A 20,366-nucleotide genomic window follows, 5' to 3' on the forward strand; every position below is an offset into this window, starting at 1 on the left:
CTCTTGGCCTGAAGTGACCCGCCTGCCTCAGCCTCCCGAGTAGCTGGGACCACAGGTGCCCGCCACCTCGTCCGGCTAGTTTGTTTGTATTTTTAGTAGAGACGGGGTTTCACCATGTTAGCCAGGATGGTCTTGATCTCCTAACCTCATGATCCGCCCACCTTGGCTTCCCAAAGTGCTGGGATTACAGGCATGAGCTACCGCACCCAGCCAAAATTTATTTTTTAAACAGAAAAAGCACCTGAATGTTCCCTAGTTGATAAATAATATCTTAAGTAAGGATCTTTGATACAAGTATTTTGGGTAGAACTGAGGATTTTATTATTTGCTGTTAATTTCTCAAGGAACTCATTCATCATTGTCAAATGTCTATAAAGGTCTATGGGACCTGGAGACAAGGCCGTGCATTGACCTAAAGTTAGAACATAATAGAGCACTTAAAGGCATTTACAGGTACTTTATCTGCTGCTTCTCACTTTATTCTTTGGTAATGAAACCGACATTTATCCCTAAGAAGTAATGAAATTAAAAGCAAAGGTGCTTCGAGATGTTATTTTCACAGATTACGTGCAGTAGGGCACTACTGCTTTGCCAGTACGAGGTTGGCCTCTCCTTCACAGTTGTTCTCTCTTCCCCACAGCCAGTGGTTCAGCGTGCTGAGTCAGGTCCATGCGTCCACAGACCAGGAGATCCAGGAGATGCATGATGAGCAGGCAAACCCACAGAATGCTGTGGTATGGGAGCGCTACCTAGGATGGGGGTGGGGCGTCTGGGGGCAGGGATGGGGAGGGCGTCAGGATGGTAAAAAAGGGAAAGATTGGGAATTTCCAGACGGTCTTTTTTTTTTAAAGGTAAATGTAGAATAATTAAGGAGAAAAACAGGACCATTTGAGTTTAAAATCAATACAATAATAAATACAATAAATAGTAAAATATAATATAATAATAATAAATACAGTAAATTAAGTTGGACACTGTGGCTCATGCCTGTAGTCCCAGCACTTTGGGAGGCTGAGGTGGGAGGATCACTTGAGGCCAGGAGTTCAAGACCAGCCTGAGAAACATAGCAAGACACTGCCTCTATGAAAAAAATTAACAATCATCCAGGCGTGGTGTTATGTGCCTGTAGTCCCAGCTGCTTGGCAGGCTGAGGCAGGAGGATTGCTTGAGCCTGAGAATTTGAGGCTACGATTGCGCCACCGAACTCCAGCAGCCTGACCCTCTCTCCTAAAAAAACAAACAAAACCAAATAAATTGTAGAAGGTTATAAGTAGTAATACCTTCCAGTTCTCCCGCCTCAAACCCAAAAGAACAAAAGACGTAATCCTACTTTTTATGAAGTCACGGAAACACACATTACACTTAATCTTCAAAGGACGGTGAAATCTAAATCTATATTGTATTCCTTTTTTTTGAGATGGAGTCTTACTCTGTCGCCCAGGCTGGAGTGCAGTGGCGAGATCTCAGCTCACTGCAACCTCCACCTCCAGGTTCAAGCAATTCTCCTGCCTCAGCCTCCTGAGTAGCTGGGACTACAGGCATATGCCGCCACACCCAGCTAATTTTTTGTATTTTAGTAGAGACGGGGTTTCACCATGTTGCCCAGGCTGGTCTCGAACTCCTGAGCTCAGGCAATCCGCATGCCTCAGTCTCCCAAAGTGCTGGGATTACAGGCGTGAGCCACTGCGCTGGGCTGAAATCCAAATTGTATTCTTTGTCTTCCCTCTATCCCAGACACATGCACAAAGTTACAAAACCCTACTTTGGAAATCATGTTTTATTTCCTCATCAGAAAAACTTGAAATAAAGTTTCTTGGGCGAAGAAGTGTAAAATTTAATCAAAGGACACAATAAAATCAGTAAATGTGTGCTATTGAAAGAAGGTTATAAACACTGTTCACTGAGCTTGTTTTAAGAATAAGGGGGAGCTGGGCGAGGGAGCTCAGACCTGTAATCCCAATACTTTGGGAGGCCAAGGCAGGTGGATCACTTGAGGCTGCCTGGAGTTTGAGACCAGCCTGGCCAACATGGCGAGACCCCACCTCTACTGAAACACAAAATTATCCAGGTGTGGTGGCCCACACCTGTAGTCCTAGCTACTTGGGAGGCTGAGGCACGAGAATCACTTGAACCTGGGAGGCAGAGGTTGGGGTGAACCAAGATCATACCATCACGCTCCAGCCTGGGCAACAGAGTAAAACTCTGCTTCAGAAACAAAGTAAATTAAATTAACGTAGAGGTACTTGTAGAAAGTTTAGTAAAATATTAATTTTTTAAAAACATAGAAATAAATTATTGAAAGGACAAGAGGGAATGATTAACTCGTAATTTTTAAAAATAAATGGGCTATAGATTCTGCCCTGTGTAGAGGCTATTTGTACTCACACAACAGAGGAGTGATCTCATAGATGACTATTATTTTGAAGTTAAAAAGAAAAGAGCCTTTTCTGTGTGATGGCGAGTTGTGGGCTAGAGGTGTTACTATAGTGTGCACCCTACTTTAGTGGTTCTCATTCTCTTTACTTTTTGTTCTTTTCCAGGGCACCTTGGATGTGGGGCTGATTGATTCCGTGTGTGCCTCTGACAGCCCTGATAGGTAAGCTCAGATGTGGCTCTTAATAAAAACAGCTCATCACCTGTGTGTGTCCACAGGTGTCTGTGCTGCTGGGTTACGTCCCTCTTTGCAGGGCTGTGAAATCACACGAGGCTGTGTGTTCCCACCTTGTCAACCCCAGCAATCCAAAGTCTGCCTTCTTGGTACCCAATTTTACATCATCTGGAAGTCTCCTTCTCTGGGTATCTTTGGAGTCCTGGGGAAAAGCCTGGGAACCTAATTTAGACAATTTAAAAAAGCATGAGGAATAAATATTTTTCATGTGTATACAGGGACAAACTTGGGATTTATACAGGAAGAAAATACCTGTTTAGGAAAATGATATTCCAGCAAAGGGGAAGGGACTCATTCTCCTTTCTGAACTTAACAATGAACTTGGAAAGGATTTTGATGATAATGTACATGTAGAGTATTAATAAACCACAAACATTTATTTTCCTTGACATTTCTTCTTTCTTGGCACCCTTTTTGGTTTCGATTTTTGAAGGCAAATCATCTTTGGAGATGATCTGAGGCGTCTTTCTGCCCAGTGAACTTTATTGTCTCTGTTTTTATGTATTATCTTGTAAGTTCTAGTTCTGGCCTGCAGCAGAATTTAAGAAAAGTTTCTCTAGGACAGACCAGGAAAGAATCAAAATTGTCTTCTGCCCTCAGTAAGACAGCCGGAAAATGAATATGAGTATGTTAAAATTGACAACAAAATATAGGGCCTACATGGCAGAATTAGAGCTGTGGGGTCTCTGTCACCCTCCCATTGACAAAGGCCCTTCTGAACCATGGGTCCTTTGTTTTTAGTAGTCAGCCTGCACCCCTGATACCTGGCTCAATCTTTAACATGTATGTGTTATCAGTAATCAAAGCCCTGATGCTTCTTATTCTGGTATGTGAGTTTCTACCTCACCTTCTCCACACCTTTGCTCTCCCAAGCCCTTCACTCCTCCAGGCTGGGCATGTGATGATCCATCCTTAGAATTTCGCATCCTCTTTCAGGCTTTTCTGTCTTCCTCAACTGGCCACTTTTCTCCCTTTCCAACTATAGAAAAAAAGGGTTGGGTTATTTTTTATTTTTTAAGGGGCACCTCTAGTTCAGCCTGTTTGCGTAGTTTTCCCTGTGTCCTGCAGTGCAGTTACTCCTTTTTTTTTTTTTTTTTTTTTGAGACAGAGTCTGGCTCTGTCGCCCAGGCTGGAGTGCAGTGGCCGGACCTCAGCTCACTGCAAGTTCCGCCTCCCGGGTTTACGCCATTCTCCTGACTCGGCCTCCCAAGTAGCTGGGACTACAGGCACCCGCCACCTCGCCCGGCTAGTTTTTTGTATTTTTTAGTAGAGACGGGGTTTCACTGTGTTAGCCAGGATGGTCTCGATCTCCTGATCTCGTGATCCACCCTGCCTCGGCCTCCCAAGTAGCTGGGATTACAGGCTTGAGCCACCGCGCCCGGCCTTCCTTTTCTTAAACTTTTGTGTCACCTAACTACAGTGAACATTTGAAGACTTGCAAGAAAGAGTTCACATTCGCTAGCGTAAGCTGTTAGATAGAGGAGTTAGTATTTATATCAGAGCAAGGGCCTGTGAGAGAGGTTCAGGGCATTTCCAGACAAAAAGAGGTGAGGGACAAAGTAAATTTCCATGATCACGTTATCCATGACTAGGAAATGCACCCTTGTCAGATCACTTTGAAAACACAGACCCAGGTGGCTTTTTCTACAAAGCGTAATCAAGCATTTAAGATGTTCCACCTACACCTATTTACTGATCCTCTTTTACTGCTGCTGTCTGACATTTCATTACCAATCCACAGAAATATTACCCAAGGCAGGAAAAAAATTGACTTTGGAGAGGCATCAAAAAAAATTTTCCCTCGTGGTCACCTTATTTAGCCTTCCCGGAACTGAGTTTCATCTGGAAAGTTTTGCATGAAGAAATGTTTTCCCTTCCAGGACCTTCAGAATGAATGTGTCGTTCCAAGTTTAAAGGTTAATGATGCGTAAAAGAAATTCTGCAGAAATGAGCAAGGTTTGCCTTAATAAAAACATGAATAAGCCTAGCAGTGTATATCCCGTGACCCAGAAGGCAGGAAGAAGGCACCGAGTCGCGGTTCACACAGAGGTGATGCTGACGGTAGAGCTAAGGGGCCTTGTTTCCTTCTCACCTTGTCGCTCAGACCCAACTCGTTTGTGATCATCACGGCCAACCGGGTGCTGCACTGCAACGCCGACACGCCGGAGGAGATGCACCACTGGATAACCCTGCTGCAGAGGTCCAAAGGGGACACCAGAGTGGAGGGCCAGGAATTCATCGTGAGAGGTGACTGCCTGCCCTGCTTCCTTGGTCTGTTTAACAGGCTCCCCTTTCCATTTACATATAGATATCTGCAGCATTTTCATTTTGAGCTGCTTTTCCCATTTTGACTGTTGGAGATTTTTTAAGTGATTTTTAATTTGTGACATTATAAATTGTTTCTAGAGGATTGTGTTTTTGTTGCTAGTTGTGATTTTGTGCTTTTCTTTCACGTAGTTCCATTTACATCGAGTTGGGGTGACCGTGGTCTTTTTCTGGCAAGTGGCTAGAAACCCATCCATGTGTTGGCATTATGTGGATGATGGTATGGTCTTTGGGGTTTCTTCTCATAGATTTTCATTTACACTTTCATCTTTTTTCCAGGATGGTTGCACAAAGAGGTGAAGAACAGTCCAAAGATGTCTTCACTGAAACTGAAGAAACGGTGGTTTGTACTCACCCACAATTCCCTGGATTACTACAAGAGCTCAGAGAAGAATGCGCTGAAACTGGGGACCCTGGTCCTCAACAGCCTCTGCTCTGTCGTCCCCCCAGATGAGAAGATATTCAAAGAGACAGGTAACCAGGCGGGCTGCCCGAACCCTGAGCATCAGATCTTAAAGTCTGGGCTTGCTCCAGGCAAGGAATAAGATTCCTTCCTAGTGGGTACTTTATTTCCTCCCAAAGAAGGTGTCTTCTTGGTTTATCTTCTAAGCCTGTCTGGGGTTAGCTATGTGACTACTTAGTGTTTAAGCCGTGCTAGAGGTCTTGATTCACGGAGTGGTAGGAAGACTCTCGCAAGGACAAGAAAATGTCAACAGATGCAGGGCATCGTACGGGAAGCTTTGTTTTCATATACTCTGTTTTCATCCTTTTATTTTAAATTTTTATTCTTATTATTTTTGAGACAGGGTCTCACACTGTTGCCCAGGCTGTAGTGCAATGGTACGATCATGGTTCACTACAGCTTTCCAAGGCTGAAGCAATCCTCCCACCTCAGCCTCCCGAGGAGTAGCTAGGACTCCAGGCATGCACCATCACACCGGGCTAATTTTATACTTTTGGTGGAGGTTTTGCCATGTGGGCCAGGCTGTTTTCCATCATTGTACAATGAGCGTCCTATACAACCTGTAAAAGATAAATCCTGACTGTCCATGAACTTAGCCCTAGTAGCATAGAAAGCACACATGTAAATTAGAGGATTTCTTTTCATTTTTGTAGTATTATAAAAGTGTTTCCAGAAGATGGTTTATTTTGATGTTGCTGGTCGTGATCTTGTGCTTCTGTTTAACCTAGTTGTTCCATTCGCGTCAGATTTGGGTGATGGTTCGGACAGTTTGCCTCTGAACTCACACACTGCCAGGCACAAGTGCTGTCTTCTGAAGGGAGAGGCTAAGGAAAGGAAAGGAAGAAATAGGAAATAAGAAGGAAAGTCAGAAATCGGAGAGAGTTTTCACTCCTGTTCCGGAGCCCAGAAAGAGACATTAACTTACCCTTTTCCCTTCCAGAGCCAGTTATCATTTATCTTCATATATTTAATGATGGGTTTATTGTTCTAATATTCATCTCCCTGTCTCAGCTGTAAATGTCACAGTGCAAGAGATACTGTTTTTTTTTCATCTCTAGATACCTAGTGCAGGGCAGGACAGGACATATGTAGGAATTCAGCGTCTATTGAATTGAACAATTAAAGGGACTGAGGTCAGAGAGGATACAGGCAATGCCCCGGTCCCTGAGGCTGGCATTGACATGCGTGTGCTGGGCACCCCTGCCATTGCAGGCTACTGGAACGTCACCGTGTATGGGCGCAAGCACTGTTACCGGCTCTACACCAAGCTGCTCAATGAGGCCACCCGGTGGTCCAGTGCCATTCAAAACGTGACCGACACCAAGGCCCCGATCGACACCCCCACCCAGCAGCTGATTCAAGACATCAAGGTAAGACAAGCCCATCAAGGTGGGTGATGACAGCTCAGAGATTCTACCCTTAGAGCACCAAGACCTCAGCATTAGTGAAGCTCAGTTTTTATTCTGTAATCAAAACTAGTGCTTGGTTGGCCGGCACGGTAGCTCACGCCTGTAATTCCGGCACTTTGGAAGGCTGAGGCAGGTAGATCACTTGAGGTTATACCTGATATAAATGATGAACTGATGGGTGCTGACGAGTTGATGGGTGCAGCACACCAACATGGCACATGTATACATATGTAACAAACCTGCACGTTATGCACATGTACCCTAGAACTTAAAGTATAATAAAAAAAAAAAAAAAATGAGTCAGGTTACCCTAAATCAGTCCATAGAAATTATTTAAGTAAATAAAAAAATTTTTTGTGCCCTTCAATTGGGTATTACTGAAAACGTTTTATAGTGGAAATGAAATTACCATGATAGAATGATTCATTACCTCTCCTCCAACTTTTCTGTTTATTTAAGGTTCTAAAAGTAACTTTGTTTTTTTCATATCCCAGATGAACATTTTAGGGGCATAAGTACATGATGAGGAAATTCTGTGAGATTCTCTTACGTTTCAAGGGTGGAAGGGCGGGCAGGCACGTGGAAGGACGGTCTCCCCAAGAATATATTAATGTGTGTAGTTTTCAGGTATAGAGAGAATAGAAAACAGCAATTCAAGAACTAGCAAAATGTGCTTATGAAATGAACTGTAGATAAAAACAACATGATTTAGCTACTGATGGCTAAAGCAATAAAAGAAGATCAGATTAATTTTTTTATTTTGCTCTTCTGTTTTTTATAGAGACAGGTCCTCACTATGTTGCCCAGGCTGGTCTCGAACTCCTGGGCCCAACTGATCCTCCTACCTTAGGCTCTCAAAATGCACAGGCATGAGCCACTGTGCCCAGCCTAGATTAAATTGTTTTTTTTTTTTTTTTTTGAGATGGAGTCTCCCTCTGTCAGCCAGGCTGGAGTGCCATGGTGCGATCTTGGCTCACTGCAACCTCCGCCTCCTGGGTTCAAGCAATTATCCTGCCTCAGCCTCCTGAGTAGCTGGGATTACAGGTGCCCGCCACCACGCCCAGCTAATTTTCATATTTTTAGTGGAGACAAGGTTTCACCATGTTGGTCAGGCTGGTCTCAAACTCCTGACCTCATGATCCACCTGCATCCGTCTCCGAAAGTGCTGGGATTACGGGTGTGAGCCACCGCGCCGTGCCGAGATGAGATTTTTTAAGTGTATGTAATCTCCAGGGGAGAAAATTTAAAATCACATGGGGAAATACATGCGTGAGAAACTAAGAAATGAGCTGTAGGCCAGGCACAGTGGCTTACGCTTGTAATCCCAGCACTTTGGGAGGCAGAGGCGGGCGGATCACGAGGTCAGGAGATCACAACCATCCTGGCTAACACCGTGAAACACTGTCTCTACTAAAAATACAAAAAATTAGCCGGGCGTGGTGGCAGGCGCCTTTAGTCCCAGCTACTAGGGAGGCTGAGGCAGGAGAATGGCATGAACCTGGGAGGTGGAGCTTGCAGTGAGCCCAGACCGGGCCACCGCACTCCAGCCCAGGTGACAGAGCGAGACTCCATCTCAAAAAAAAAAAAGAAATGAGCTATAAGAATGTATTTTTGTGACTTGTCTTCAAACACAGATTATGAAATGAGCTATAAGAATGTATTTTTGTGACTTGTCTTCAAACACAGATTATGAGTATCTTCGTGCATGAAATCACCTAACACTAGATTTCCACCATCTTTGTCCCACTAGGTTTATGGATGTTTGAGACTCTTGAAAAATATTTATATGTAGGAAAATACAGTTGATTTTGTTCCTTTAGGTACCGGTTTCTTACAATAAGCTTGCTTGATTTTTAGGAGAACTGCCTGAACTCGGATGTGGTGGAACAGATTTACAAGCGGAACCCGATCCTTCGATACACCCATCACCCCTTGCACTCTCCACTCCTGCCCCTTCCGTACGGGGACATAAATCTCAACTGTAAGTCCAAAGTTCCACCCCGACTCCTCAGAGACCATGATTCCACTTGCGCTGCTAGCTCTTTAGCTTAACACAGTAGCATTTGTTTTTAGCTCAAAGACCTCTTATTCATCATGACTTGGAAGGAAAAGATGAAATATACTTAGATTCATTACTAAAGCAAGACTTCTAGAGTGTGGTAGTAGTAATGCTAAGATTGATTGCTGTAGTAAAAGAAGAGATTTAAAGGAGTCAGAAAATGCCAGCTCTCCTCATGAACTGAGAGTAGCCTGTTTTTGTTTGTTTTTTGTTTTTTTAGACAGAGTCTTACTATGTCACCCAGGCTGGGGTGCGGTGGTGCAATCTCAGTTCATTGCAACCTCTGTCTCCCAGGTTTAAGTCGTTCTCCTGCCTCGGCCTCCCAAGTAGCTGGGATTACAGGCGCCCGCCACCACATCCAGCTAATTTTTGTATTTTTAATAGAGACAGGGTTTTGCCATATTGCCCAGGCTGGTCTTGAACTCTTGGCCTGAAGTGACCCGCCTGCCTCAGCCTCCCAAAGTGCTGAGATTACAGGTATGAGCCGTTGCACCTGGCCAAGTAGCCAGACAACCAGAGCCTAAGTAATCTTGCATTCCAAAAAAGGATTTTGTTCAGCAACAGATTACCTTTTAAGTAAGCATTTTATGTGGTAAGAAGTTCAGTTAGATAACAAAACAGTGTCACCTTACCCACCTCTGTGCTTTTAGATTGGTGTTCAGCTGACTGAGATGTGCAGGGAGTGTGGTGGGCATTGCATCCGTCCTCCTCATTTATTCCTTTGTCTTCACTACTGCTCCGACTGTACCCACGCCCTATTCTGAACCCCTCGGATGACTTCTGTGTTTGTTTTGCTTGTCGTAGTGCTTAAAGACAAAGGCTATACCACCCTTCAGGATGAGGCCATCAAGATATTCAATTCCCTGCAGCAGCTGGAGTCCATGTCTGACCCGATTCCCATAATCCAGGGCATCCTACAGACAGGGCATGACCTGCGGCCTCTGCGGGACGAGCTGTACTGCCAGCTCATCAAACAGACCAACAAAGTGCCCCACCCTGGCAGTGTGGGCAACCTGTACAGCTGGCAGATCCTGACATGCCTGAGCTGCACCTTCCTGCCAAGTCGAGGGATTCTCAAGTATCTCAAGTTCCATCTGAAAAGGTAAATGAAGCATGTGGGCACGGGAGATGAGCTGGGCAGAGCTGCTCACGCAGGTGGGACACTGGGTCCTCGTTCAGATAAAGAGGCTCTTGAGCAGAAGGCACCTCTAGTAGGACAGGGACCTCTGGGTCAGACTCGTGGGTTGCCTGAGCAAGCTTACAGAATGCTGCCATCCTTTTTCTTTTTAAGCCACACAAGGTTATTTCAGGGACCAAGTCACCTTGGGTGTAATGTCCTAATGTATAGGAGATTGGATCAATCCATTAATTACCACTACTCTATATTTTAAAAAAAAAAAAAAAACTTGGATATTTGTTCCAGATCAAAGAGGTAGAAACAATCTGATAGAGATTTTGATTAGCTATAGAAAAAGAAATTTCTTTTGCTTTTTGTTTTTTGAGTTTTGCTCTTGTTGCCCAGGCTAGAGTGCAATGGCATGATCTCGGTCACTGCAACCTCCGCCTCCTGGGTTCAAGCGATTCTCCTGCCTCAGCCTCCCAAGTATCTGAGATTACAGGCACCCGCCACAATGCCTAATTTTTTTGTATTTTGAGTAGAGACAGGGTTTCACTATGTTGGTTGGGCTGGTCTCCAACTGCTGACCTCAGGTGATCCACCTGCCTCTGCCTCCCAAAGTGCTGGGATTACAGGTGTGAGCCACGGCACCTGGCCAAGAATTTTCATATGATAGTATGAGGCGTGACTCTTTCAAGTATTAACAATACTGCAGAGGTGAGTTGGCAGCACAGTTGCTCCCACTGAGACATTCGCTCTTTAGGGGTTTTTTGTATTTAAATTGAACTGCACAGAATGAAGCGGGCCCTTGCCAAGAAGTCACTGGTGCTTGCTCCATTCACCAGTGGGGGACCATTCACCGCTTTGGTCTACAGAACCTTGACACAGCCCAGTTCCCAGCAGCCTAAAAATTAACAGTTAGTGTTTGTCTCCTAGGATACGGGAACAGTTTCCAGGAACCGAGATGGAAAAATACGCTCTCTTCACTTACGAATCTCTTAAGAAAACCAAATGCCGAGAGTTTGTGCCTTCCCGAGATGAAATAGAAGCTCTGATCCACAGGCAGGAAATGACATCCACGGTCTATTGCCATGGCGGAGGCTCCTGCAAGATCACCATCAACTCCCACACCACCGCTGGGGAGGTGAGGAGAGGCGGCGGCTGCTTGTTCTGTTAGATGCCTTGCTGCAGATACAGCCGGGTCAGCAACATCGTGCAGCGTTAGAGCGGCTGTCCTGCACAGTTGGAATTTGCTTAGTACAGCTGCTCAATACTAAGGAAATGCATGTAACCCACAAGCAACCACATGAATATAGAGATAAAAATAAGATGAGTGGAATCACAGAGATATACTCAAAGTACGTGAGACATAATCTTGCTAATCTGAGAAGCAGCTGAATGTCTAGCAGAGCTGCAGACCTGGCGCAAGTCCAGCCACTTTAATGAGGGTTTATTGCAGTGCTTCTGCAACAAAGTGTTTGTTTGCCACATGACTAGCTAGATGAATATCAGATGAAAACATTTTCTTATTTAAATTTGAACTTACTATTATAAAACTAATTGGCCAAAAGGGTAATCCAATAACCACCCCCCGACCCCACCCCCCAAGGTTTCCTGTGCAAAAAAAATCATCTGGAGTCTCTGTTGTTCGAGTTCATAAATGCATCAGATAAAAGACAGGACTGCAGCTTTTCACCCACTTTTCCGGTTAATATAGGTTTGCAAGAAATCAGCCCAGCATCTGCCTCTGCCAATGGGCAAAATACCCTGGGTTCTGTATAGGTTTGCAAGAAATCAGCCCAGCATCTGCCTCTGCCAATGGGCAAAATACCCTGGGTTCTTTTTGGCAAGAAAGAGATAAACCTGATTTCCAGAGAACAAGGGAAAATGGCACTTTTGAAATTCTGGGATGGCCACATGGGTAACATTTATAAGGAAGCTGCTTGGAGACGCCCTTGTGCTGGCAGCTCCCTCTGGGATCTGGTGATGGCACCTCTGGGAGCATGTGTTGGGGCCGCAGCCTGTGGAACTGAAGTCCCCCTGGTGTGTCTTCCAGGTGGTGGAGAAGCTGATCCGAGGCCTCGCCATGGAGGACAGCAGGAACATGTTTGCTTTGTTTGAATACAACGGCCACGTCGACAAAGCCATTGAAAGTCGAACCGTTGTAGCTGATGTCTTAGCAAAGTTTGAAAAGTAAGTTCCTTTTCCCTACTGTGTCAGAAGAGCAAATACGAGAAATTACAGAGCAGGGTTGGGGGTTTGACCTTCCATTCCGTTTTTGGCTTCACGGTGTATTGGAGTTAGTTTTATTTTACTTGGGTTGATGCCTGTTTAACTTTGCATATCTGCTATTTTTCTCGATTCCTAGATAAAGCCATGGTCTTACATGATGTAACTTGTTAGTGGTTTTTTACCCCATTACTTTTCTCAGTTCCATGTTGGACTTGTCTGGGTATTTCTTGATTTTTTAGGTTTCCAGTTGTCATTAGCTTTGAAATTGGCCTGATTGACCGAAGTCAACTTATAAACTCTTTAAACTATGTTTTATATCTACAACATAAAATGGACCTACAGTTTTTGTTTTTTTTTTTTTTTTGAGACGGAGTCTTGCTCTGTCGCCCAGGCTGAAGTGCAGTGGCACAACCTTGGCTCACTACAACCTCTGCCTCCTGGGTTCAAGCGATTCTCCTGCCTCAGCCTCCTGAGTAGCTGGGATTACGGGCACGCACCACCACGCCCAGCTAATTTTTGTATTTTTAGTACAGACGGGGTTTGGCCATGTTGGCCAGGCTAGTCCCAAACTCCTGATCTCAGGTGATCTGCCCACCTGGGCCTCCCAAAGTGCTGGGATTACAGGGGTGAGCCACCGCACCCAGCCTATAATAGACTTACGATATTTGATCTGTGACTTCATATTCTCTAAGTAGCATGGAAGGTATTCCTGCTTAGTATAAACACAGCCCTCATACAAGAATATTCACATCAGTTTTTATAAATGTTCTCATAATGTATCTGAGGCTTGGTAAAGGTAATAAAGAAACAGGCTTTTGTTTCTTTTCTTCCCGTGGACTCAGCATAATGCTTAGCCTGGTACTAATTCGAATGCGGCTCTCAGAAAACACTTGTTAGCTGGCTTAACCAGAGGCTGCCTGCTTGTTTTCTTACAGCAAAATCAGGGTGAAAGTACATTTTTCACTCTGTTTATTTCTCTGTCCCCATCTCTGTCCACTGTTATCTGGGCCTGGACAGAATGTCTGTGTCCTTAGAATACACCATGTAAAGTCAGCTCCCTGCGGGTCACCGAAGGCCCCTCTCGTTCATTTTCTGAGCCTCTCTTGGCTCCTCTCTGTAGGCTGGCTGCCGCATCCGAGGTGGGGGACCTGCCATGGAAATTCTACTTCAAACTTTACTGCTTCCTGGACACAGACAACGTGCCGAAAGACAGTGTGGAATTTGCATTTATGTTTGAACAGGTAAAAGGAATCGTTAGAAACAGATTTCTTTGCGGGCAGCAAGGGTAAAACCAGTTAATACTGAGCCTTGTAAGTTAACTGGTACCTTAGAAATGAGGCACACCTGTAGATTTCCCAGCAAAGCCAAGGCCCAGCTGCTCTTTCATTCATTTGTAGAATGAAACCTGCTACACATTTCATTTGAACCACCATTCCAGGAACTGTTCTAGTTGACAGGAGAGAGACCGTAAGGAATAAAATATATGACGTGTGTTAGATGGTATCTGTGCTAGGGAGAAAATTAAATTTAAAGCAATGAGCAGGGGTGAGGGTGCAGTTTTAACCAGGGCAGTCAGGGAAGGTGAGTGTGAGAGAAACCCTGATGAAATGAGGGAGGAAGCGTTGTGGGCATCCCATGGCATGGCAGTGCGTTGACCAGAAAGCTGTTTACTGTCTCCTTTCAGGCCCACGAGGCGGTTATCCATGGCCACCATCCAGCCCCAGAAGAAAACCTCCAGGTTCTTGCCGCCCTGCGACTCCAGTATCTGCAGGGGGATTATACTCTGCACGCTGCCATCCCACCTCTCGAAGAGGTTTATTCCCTGCAGAGACTCAAGGCCCGCATCAGCCAGTCAACCAAAACCTTCACCCCTTGTGAGCGGCTGGAGAAGAGGCGGACGAGCTTCCTGGAGGGGACCCTGAGGCGGAGCTTCCGGACAGGGTCTGTGGTCCGCCAGAAAGTGGAGGAGGAGCAGATGCTGGACATGTGGATTAAGGAAGAGGTCTCCTCTGCTCGAGCCAGTATCATTGACAAGTGGAAGAAATTTCAGGGAATGAACCAGGAACAGGCCATGGCCAAGTACATGGCCTTGATCAAGGAGTGGCCTGGCTATGGCTCGACGCTGTTTGATGTGGAGGTGAGAAGTGGCTGCCATGTGTCGGGGTGGGTGGGGTGTGTCACGGCCAAGTTCATATGGAGAGAAGACAAGACGGAGCACTTTGCTCTCTCAACCTTTTTTATTCGAGCCCCCCAAACTGTACCATTAACACCTCCCTTCTCCTCAGTTTCTCCTCTCCTTTGTAGTAAATGCCTCTGTAATATTAGGAATGAATGCAAAATTAAGATGTCATCTATTCTTTTACTACCCTTCCTTAGGGAAGCTATAGATCTAATTTTTTAAACACTGATAAAAATCTACATTTAAAAAAATGTATAGCTATATATACAAATTAGAAACTGTGGATGTACTTGCGTTTTACTTTTTTTCTTTACAACCCTGTGTTTGAAAGAATGTCTGTTTCATAATGGAATTTAGCCATTAGCATCAACCCAGTACTGATTTTTTTTTAAGTAGACCACTTATTGAAAAGCCGTCTTACTAATGGTATAGATGAGAGTTTGGCAAACTGGTCTGTGGGTCAGATCTTGCCTCCCTCCTTTTTTCTAATGTTTTATTGGAACCCAGCCAAGCTCATTCCTTTAGATACATTCTCTGGCTGTTTTTGTGCAGAGTTGAGTAGTTGTGACAGAGACCACGTGATCCACAAAGTCTAAAAATCTTTCCTGTGTGGCCCTTAACCGATACGTTTGCCAGCTCCTGGTCTAAATTAGCTTCCGTTTTTTTTTTTTTTTTTTTTTTGATGATCGTAGTAATTCCGCATGTTATCCAATGACTTTAAATTGAGGGTCTGTAAAAATCTAAATATTGATTGTATATTCTAGGATCCATTAATGGCTTTTCATTGGGTGATGTTTTTGGTTTGGTTGGTTGATCGGTTCAATGAAGTTTGTTTTTAAGTATAAAAACATCAGGTGCTTTGTACAAAGCCATGATTCCACTTCTCCCTGACAAGGAATAGGTAATAATAGCAGTTAAACTCTTGGCTTCCTGCAAAATGTGAGCTGTGGATTAGCATAGAAAGCTACTGGCTTTTGCATGGAGAATGCAGAGAATATCTGGTTATTAGGGATACAAACTAGGGACTCTCTTCAGTGTCCCCAATTTATAGCCCTCCTGCTTGTCCAGGTTTGGATCAGCCCTGTGTTGTTAGCCCCTACATATGGGCTCTTGTTTTCTTCCACCAATCTGTACAGGAAAGTGTACAGTTAAACCAAAACCAGTCAAGACCCTGTTCCCACTCTGCATATGGAAGGCCATTGCTGCTCCTTGTCAAGAGGAGCCAGAACTGCTCAGCATGCGTGATGTGGAGCATTTCCCTCTGTGATCCTAGATTTTGTATTTGAAGACTAACCATCTGCAAAGAGAATTGGAGGCAGAACTGGAGATATTAAAGAGTCGCCTTGTCTTGAGGAGGGGAGCTTCCTTCAGTCCCCCGGCCAGCATGTGCATTACCAGGCCACTTCCATGTGGCTAAACCAAACAGCTAGTAGAATAATGCCAAGAAGTGGAGAGTCAAAGCAAGACGTTAGATCTCCCAGTTAGTGAGCTCTTCCCAAATGCATGAGATTAACTCATTAGAAATCAATCAAGATAGCCAGAGAGGTGCCGTTTCTCGTATTTCATGCCCCTCCATGCATGCACGCACGTTGAACATATTTAATCTTCCGTGCAGAGGACTTCACTCAAAGCCTGTCTTACGGGTTAGATGCTGTTGCCAACCATTTCATGACTTAACTCTTCCGTTGACTCTCCTGCCCACCAGTGCAAGGAAGGTGGCTTCCCTCAGGAGCTCTGGTTGGGTGTCAGCGCGGACGCCGTCTCCGTCTACAAGCGTGGGGAGGGAAGGCCACTGGAAGTCTTCCAGTATGAACACATCCTCTCTTTTGGGGCACCCCTGGCGAATACGTACAAGATCGTGGTCGATGAGAGGGAGCTGCTCTTTGAAACCAGTGAGGTAAGAGGCAAAGCAAGTTCATCTTTTTATTCATGGTTTTGACAAGACAGAAAAACAAGACCCCATTTCCTCATGCCTTTGACCAGGTCATTTTCTTTGAATATTTTTCTTTAAAATATGAAAATACAGCCAGGCGCGGTGGCTCACGCCTGTAATCCCAGCACTTTGGGAGGCCAAGGTGGGCGGATCACAAGGTTAGGAGATTAAGACCATCCTGGCCAACATGGTGAAACCCCGTCTCTACTAAAAATGCAAAAACTAGCTGGGTGTGGTGGTGGGTGCCTGTAGTCCCAGATACTCGGGAGACTGAGGCAGAAGAACTGCTTGAACCTGGGCGGCAGAGGTTGTAGTGAGCCAAGATTGTGCTAGTGCAGCCCAGGTGACAGAGCGACTCCGTCTCAAAAAAAAAACGAAAATACAGTGTTGTGGTCCCTTCCCAGCTGCTGGTTCCCTGCAGGCTAAAATCTGAGAACCCCATATTTCTTCCGTATGCTTTTGCAACAGAGGAATTTGGTTCCATTGTGTCACAGAGTCTTACCCTTGGAGGAAAGGAAGAGAAAGGGAAGTGACATAGATGTCCGTGAAAAAGTATATTCTTTGCAACAAAACTTTATGAAAATTAGTTAACAATTATGGCAGTGTCAGAGCTGTGAGACTCGGTTCTGGTGGCCTCTTGAGACCGGGAGGGAGCTGGGAGCATGACCATCCTAGGTGCAGCTCATTCTAGATTGTGAAACCACACACACTAAAAGGCCTCTAAATATATATGCTACCAGCTTCAAAGTTCAAAGAGTATAATACAAGAAGCTTATTGAAGCTTCCACAAAGGGAACAGCTAGCAATCCAACGTGGTGAGTGGAGAGGAGTCACCTGCCGCCTGGTTCGTAATGGAGAGGTGGTGAGGAGGACGTTCCAGGTGCTTGGAGGATGTGGCATTGTAGGTTCCCTAGGCTGATGGGGAGACGTGCAGTGGGACGGAAGAAGGTGGGGAGCTCTGGACTCAAGGGTTCCAGGTGCCAGGCTGCAGGATTTGGTGAGATCCAGTAGACAACAAGGAACCACTATGGGATATTTGATTGTGCATGGCATAACAGTGAATTTACAGACAGTGATCTGGGTGGGACTGGAAGGGAAGACAGCAAGCAGGGAAATGGAAGCCAGTTATGATGCCTGCACAGGGTCCAGGCCAGCTGTGAGAAGGGGTGTCAATGACGGGGACACCATGGGAGGGAGCTAATGGAGATCCCAGCTGGAGGAGGTGGCTGGTATGGAACAGAAGCGGGCCTGGTGTCTGGGGAGCTGGCCGCTCTCCCAGCCCGTAGGGCCTCAGTTATCTTGTTTCTTCAGCTGCATCCTAAGGAATTGACTAGAATTAGATGATCCTGTCTTTAAAGGCTGTAATTATGGACTCTGTCATTTCACATTTATTTTAAGCGGGGATAGTAATCCTAGCACTGTTGACACTGAGTAACTTCAGCTTCCTTGGGTAGCTCTGTATTTTAATGTGCAAAATCTGACAGTTTACATCAAGCCAAGTTGGCACGTTTGTGTGAAAGAACCACCAGGTGGTGCACATTGTATTTGGAAAAACCGAGATTCCACCTCTCCCTGATGAGGAAGGTGAAAAACGGCTAAACTTCTGGCTTCCTGCAAAATGGGAGCTGTGGATTAGCACGGAAAGCTATGGAAGGGTGCCCAGGGAATGTCTGGTTATTAGGCAGGACCCTTTGCCTGGGGGAGACTCGTGACCATGTGTTGGTTCTGCTTCCCCCCTGGGCAGGTGGTGGATGTGGCTAAGCTCATGAAAGCCTACATCAGCATGATCGTGAAGAAGCGCTACAGCACGACACGCTCCGCCAGCAGCCAGGGCAGCTCCAGGTGAAGGCGGGACGGAGCCCACCTGTCTTTGCTACCTGAACGCACCACCCTCTGGCCTCAGCTGGCTCCAGTGTGCCATGCCCAGCCGAAACACAGAGCTGCCCAGGCTTTCTGGAAGCTTCTGGTCGGAGGGAGGTGTCTCTGAGGATCCTTTTGCCTGCCGACTTCAATGATCCTGTATTAAGCTGTCAACTTTAACAGTCTGCACAGTTTCCAAAGCTTTACTACTCTTAGAGGACACATGCCTTAAAAAAGGAGGGGAGGAACCATGCTGCCACCAAAGCAGCCGGAAGTGCCTTAACTTGTGGAACCAACACTAATCGACCCTAACTGTGCTACTGAAGGGAACTGCCTTCCCCCCCCTTCCTGGGGAGACTTCCAGAGTGTGGAAGGGGGGCATTCTCTGTCAATGATGCGCTAACCTCCCAACCTGATTTCCCCGAATCTGAGGGAAGGTGAGGGAGTAGGGAGGGGATAGAGAGCCCGAGGGGACTGTGTGTTTGAGCTGGAGTGCTGCGGGCAGCCTTTCTCATGGAATGACATGATCAGCTTTGTTCTTTGTTTCATCTTTTAAGTGTACGTGCTTGCCTGTTCATGCATGTGTTCATAAACTCAACACTTTAATCATGGTTTCATGAGCATTAAAAAGCAAAGGGAAAAAGGATGTGCAATGGTGTACACAGTCTGTCTGTATATTTTTAATAGTGCAGAGCTATAGTCTCAATTGTTACTTTATAAGGTGGTTTTATTAACAAACCGGAATCCTGGATTTTCCTGTCTTTGCTGTATTTTGAAAAACACGTGTTGACTCCATTTTGTTTTACATGTAGCAAAGTCTGCATCTGTGTCTGCTGTATTATAAACAGATATGCAGCCTACAAGATAACTGTATTTATAAACTACTCTTCAACAGCTGGCTCCAGTGCTGGTTTTAGAACAAGAATGAAGTCATTTTGGAGTCTTTCATGTCTAAAAGATTTAAGTTAAAGTGTTACTTGGAAGGTTAAGTTGTATCCCTCTGGATCGACTACAGGTACAACCATGTTGACTATGGGGTAGAGACGCTGCATTCCAGAAATGTCTTAACATTTGAGTGAACCTTTAAAGGACCCTGACATTAAATGCTGAGGCTTTAGTTAAAATACATATTTTATCCCAAGTTTATAATGGTGGTCTGAACAAGGCACCTGTAAATAAATCAGCATTTATGACCAGAAGAAAAATAATCTGGTCTTGGACTTCTATTTTTATATGGAAAAGTTTTAAAGACTTGGGCCAGCTAGGTCTACCCACACAAGAAATTTGCCTTGTCCCGTTGTGCGCAACCCTGCAAAACTGTTGGCTCACAGGTCTGACAATAAAAGATACTAGCTAACACGCTGTGTGTTTCCTTTATCAGAGGAGGCTCGAAGTGCCATGGAGGGGAGGCTTATGCTTGTTTGGCTTTGTGGTGGGTTTTTTTTTCTTTAGAGACAAGAGTCTGTTGCCCAGGCTGGAGTATAGTGGCACAATCTCGGCTCACTGCAGCCTCTGCCTCCTGGGTTCTAGCAATCCTCCTGCCTTAGCCTCCCAAGGAGCTGGGACTACAGGCGAGCACCACCATGCCTGGCTAGGTTTTGTATTTTTAGTAGAGATGGGGTTTCACCATGTTGGCCAGGCTGGTCTCGAACTCCTGACCTCAAGTGATCCATCTGCCTCAGCCTCCCACAGTGCTGGGGATTACAGGTGTGAGCTACCGCGCCCGGCTGGCTTTTTGGTGTTAATGCTGGGGTTTCAGTGTCTGGGCTTTGTGTTTGTTGCATGGACTTGCTCACCAGGTCCAAACACAGAACTGCAGCTGTCTCCACTGCTCTTGTAGACACTGAGTGTGACTTCAAGAAAGCCAAGAGGCAAAAGAAGGGGCTGATAAATGAAGTCACACACAGCTGAGGACTTGAAATGTGTTTATGTCAGTCTCCTGTGTCAGCCCCAAAGGGTGCCTGATCTTGAAACTCCAGATCCTAGAACCTGCCTGCACCTCCCTGTGGAGTAGAACACACAGGTAGGTGGTTTGGTTGCCAATGTACCCAAACCACCAGACCAGGCATCTGGCATGAGCAAGCGCCACTTCCCTTGCAGACCACTGACTCCCACCTCTGC

At 45.5% G+C, this 20,366-nt stretch overlaps 1 protein-coding gene across 1 annotated transcript in view; it reads left to right on the top strand.

Annotated features, from left to right (window-relative positions):
- The window catches only part of MYO10 (myosin X), a 213,558-nt gene extending 193,954 nt beyond the window's left edge, over window positions 1-19,604 (top strand). Inside the window, exons 27-39 of the mRNA XM_011947462.1 lie at window positions 641-734; window positions 2,541-2,596; window positions 4,773-4,915; window positions 5,273-5,467; window positions 6,669-6,826; window positions 8,723-8,846; window positions 9,729-10,026; window positions 10,978-11,185; window positions 12,098-12,234; window positions 13,394-13,514; window positions 13,958-14,410; window positions 16,158-16,349; window positions 18,130-19,604. Coding sequence (XP_011802852.1) covers window positions 641-734; window positions 2,541-2,596; window positions 4,773-4,915; window positions 5,273-5,467; window positions 6,669-6,826; window positions 8,723-8,846; window positions 9,729-10,026; window positions 10,978-11,185; window positions 12,098-12,234; window positions 13,394-13,514; window positions 13,958-14,410; window positions 16,158-16,349; window positions 18,130-18,231 — 2,281 coding nt within the window. The 3' untranslated portion in view covers window positions 18,232-19,604. The remainder of the gene's footprint in view (window positions 1-640; window positions 735-2,540; window positions 2,597-4,772; window positions 4,916-5,272; window positions 5,468-6,668; window positions 6,827-8,722; window positions 8,847-9,728; window positions 10,027-10,977; window positions 11,186-12,097; window positions 12,235-13,393; window positions 13,515-13,957; window positions 14,411-16,157; window positions 16,350-18,129) is intronic.
- The last annotated feature ends 762 nt before the right edge of the window (window positions 19,605-20,366 follow it).

The sequence above is a fragment of the Colobus angolensis genome, unplaced genomic scaffold (assembly GCF_000951035.1).
Source record: "Colobus angolensis palliatus isolate OR3802 unplaced genomic scaffold, Cang.pa_1.0 Scaffold266, whole genome shotgun sequence".
NCBI classification, from domain to species: domain Eukaryota; kingdom Metazoa; phylum Chordata; class Mammalia; order Primates; family Cercopithecidae; genus Colobus; species Colobus angolensis.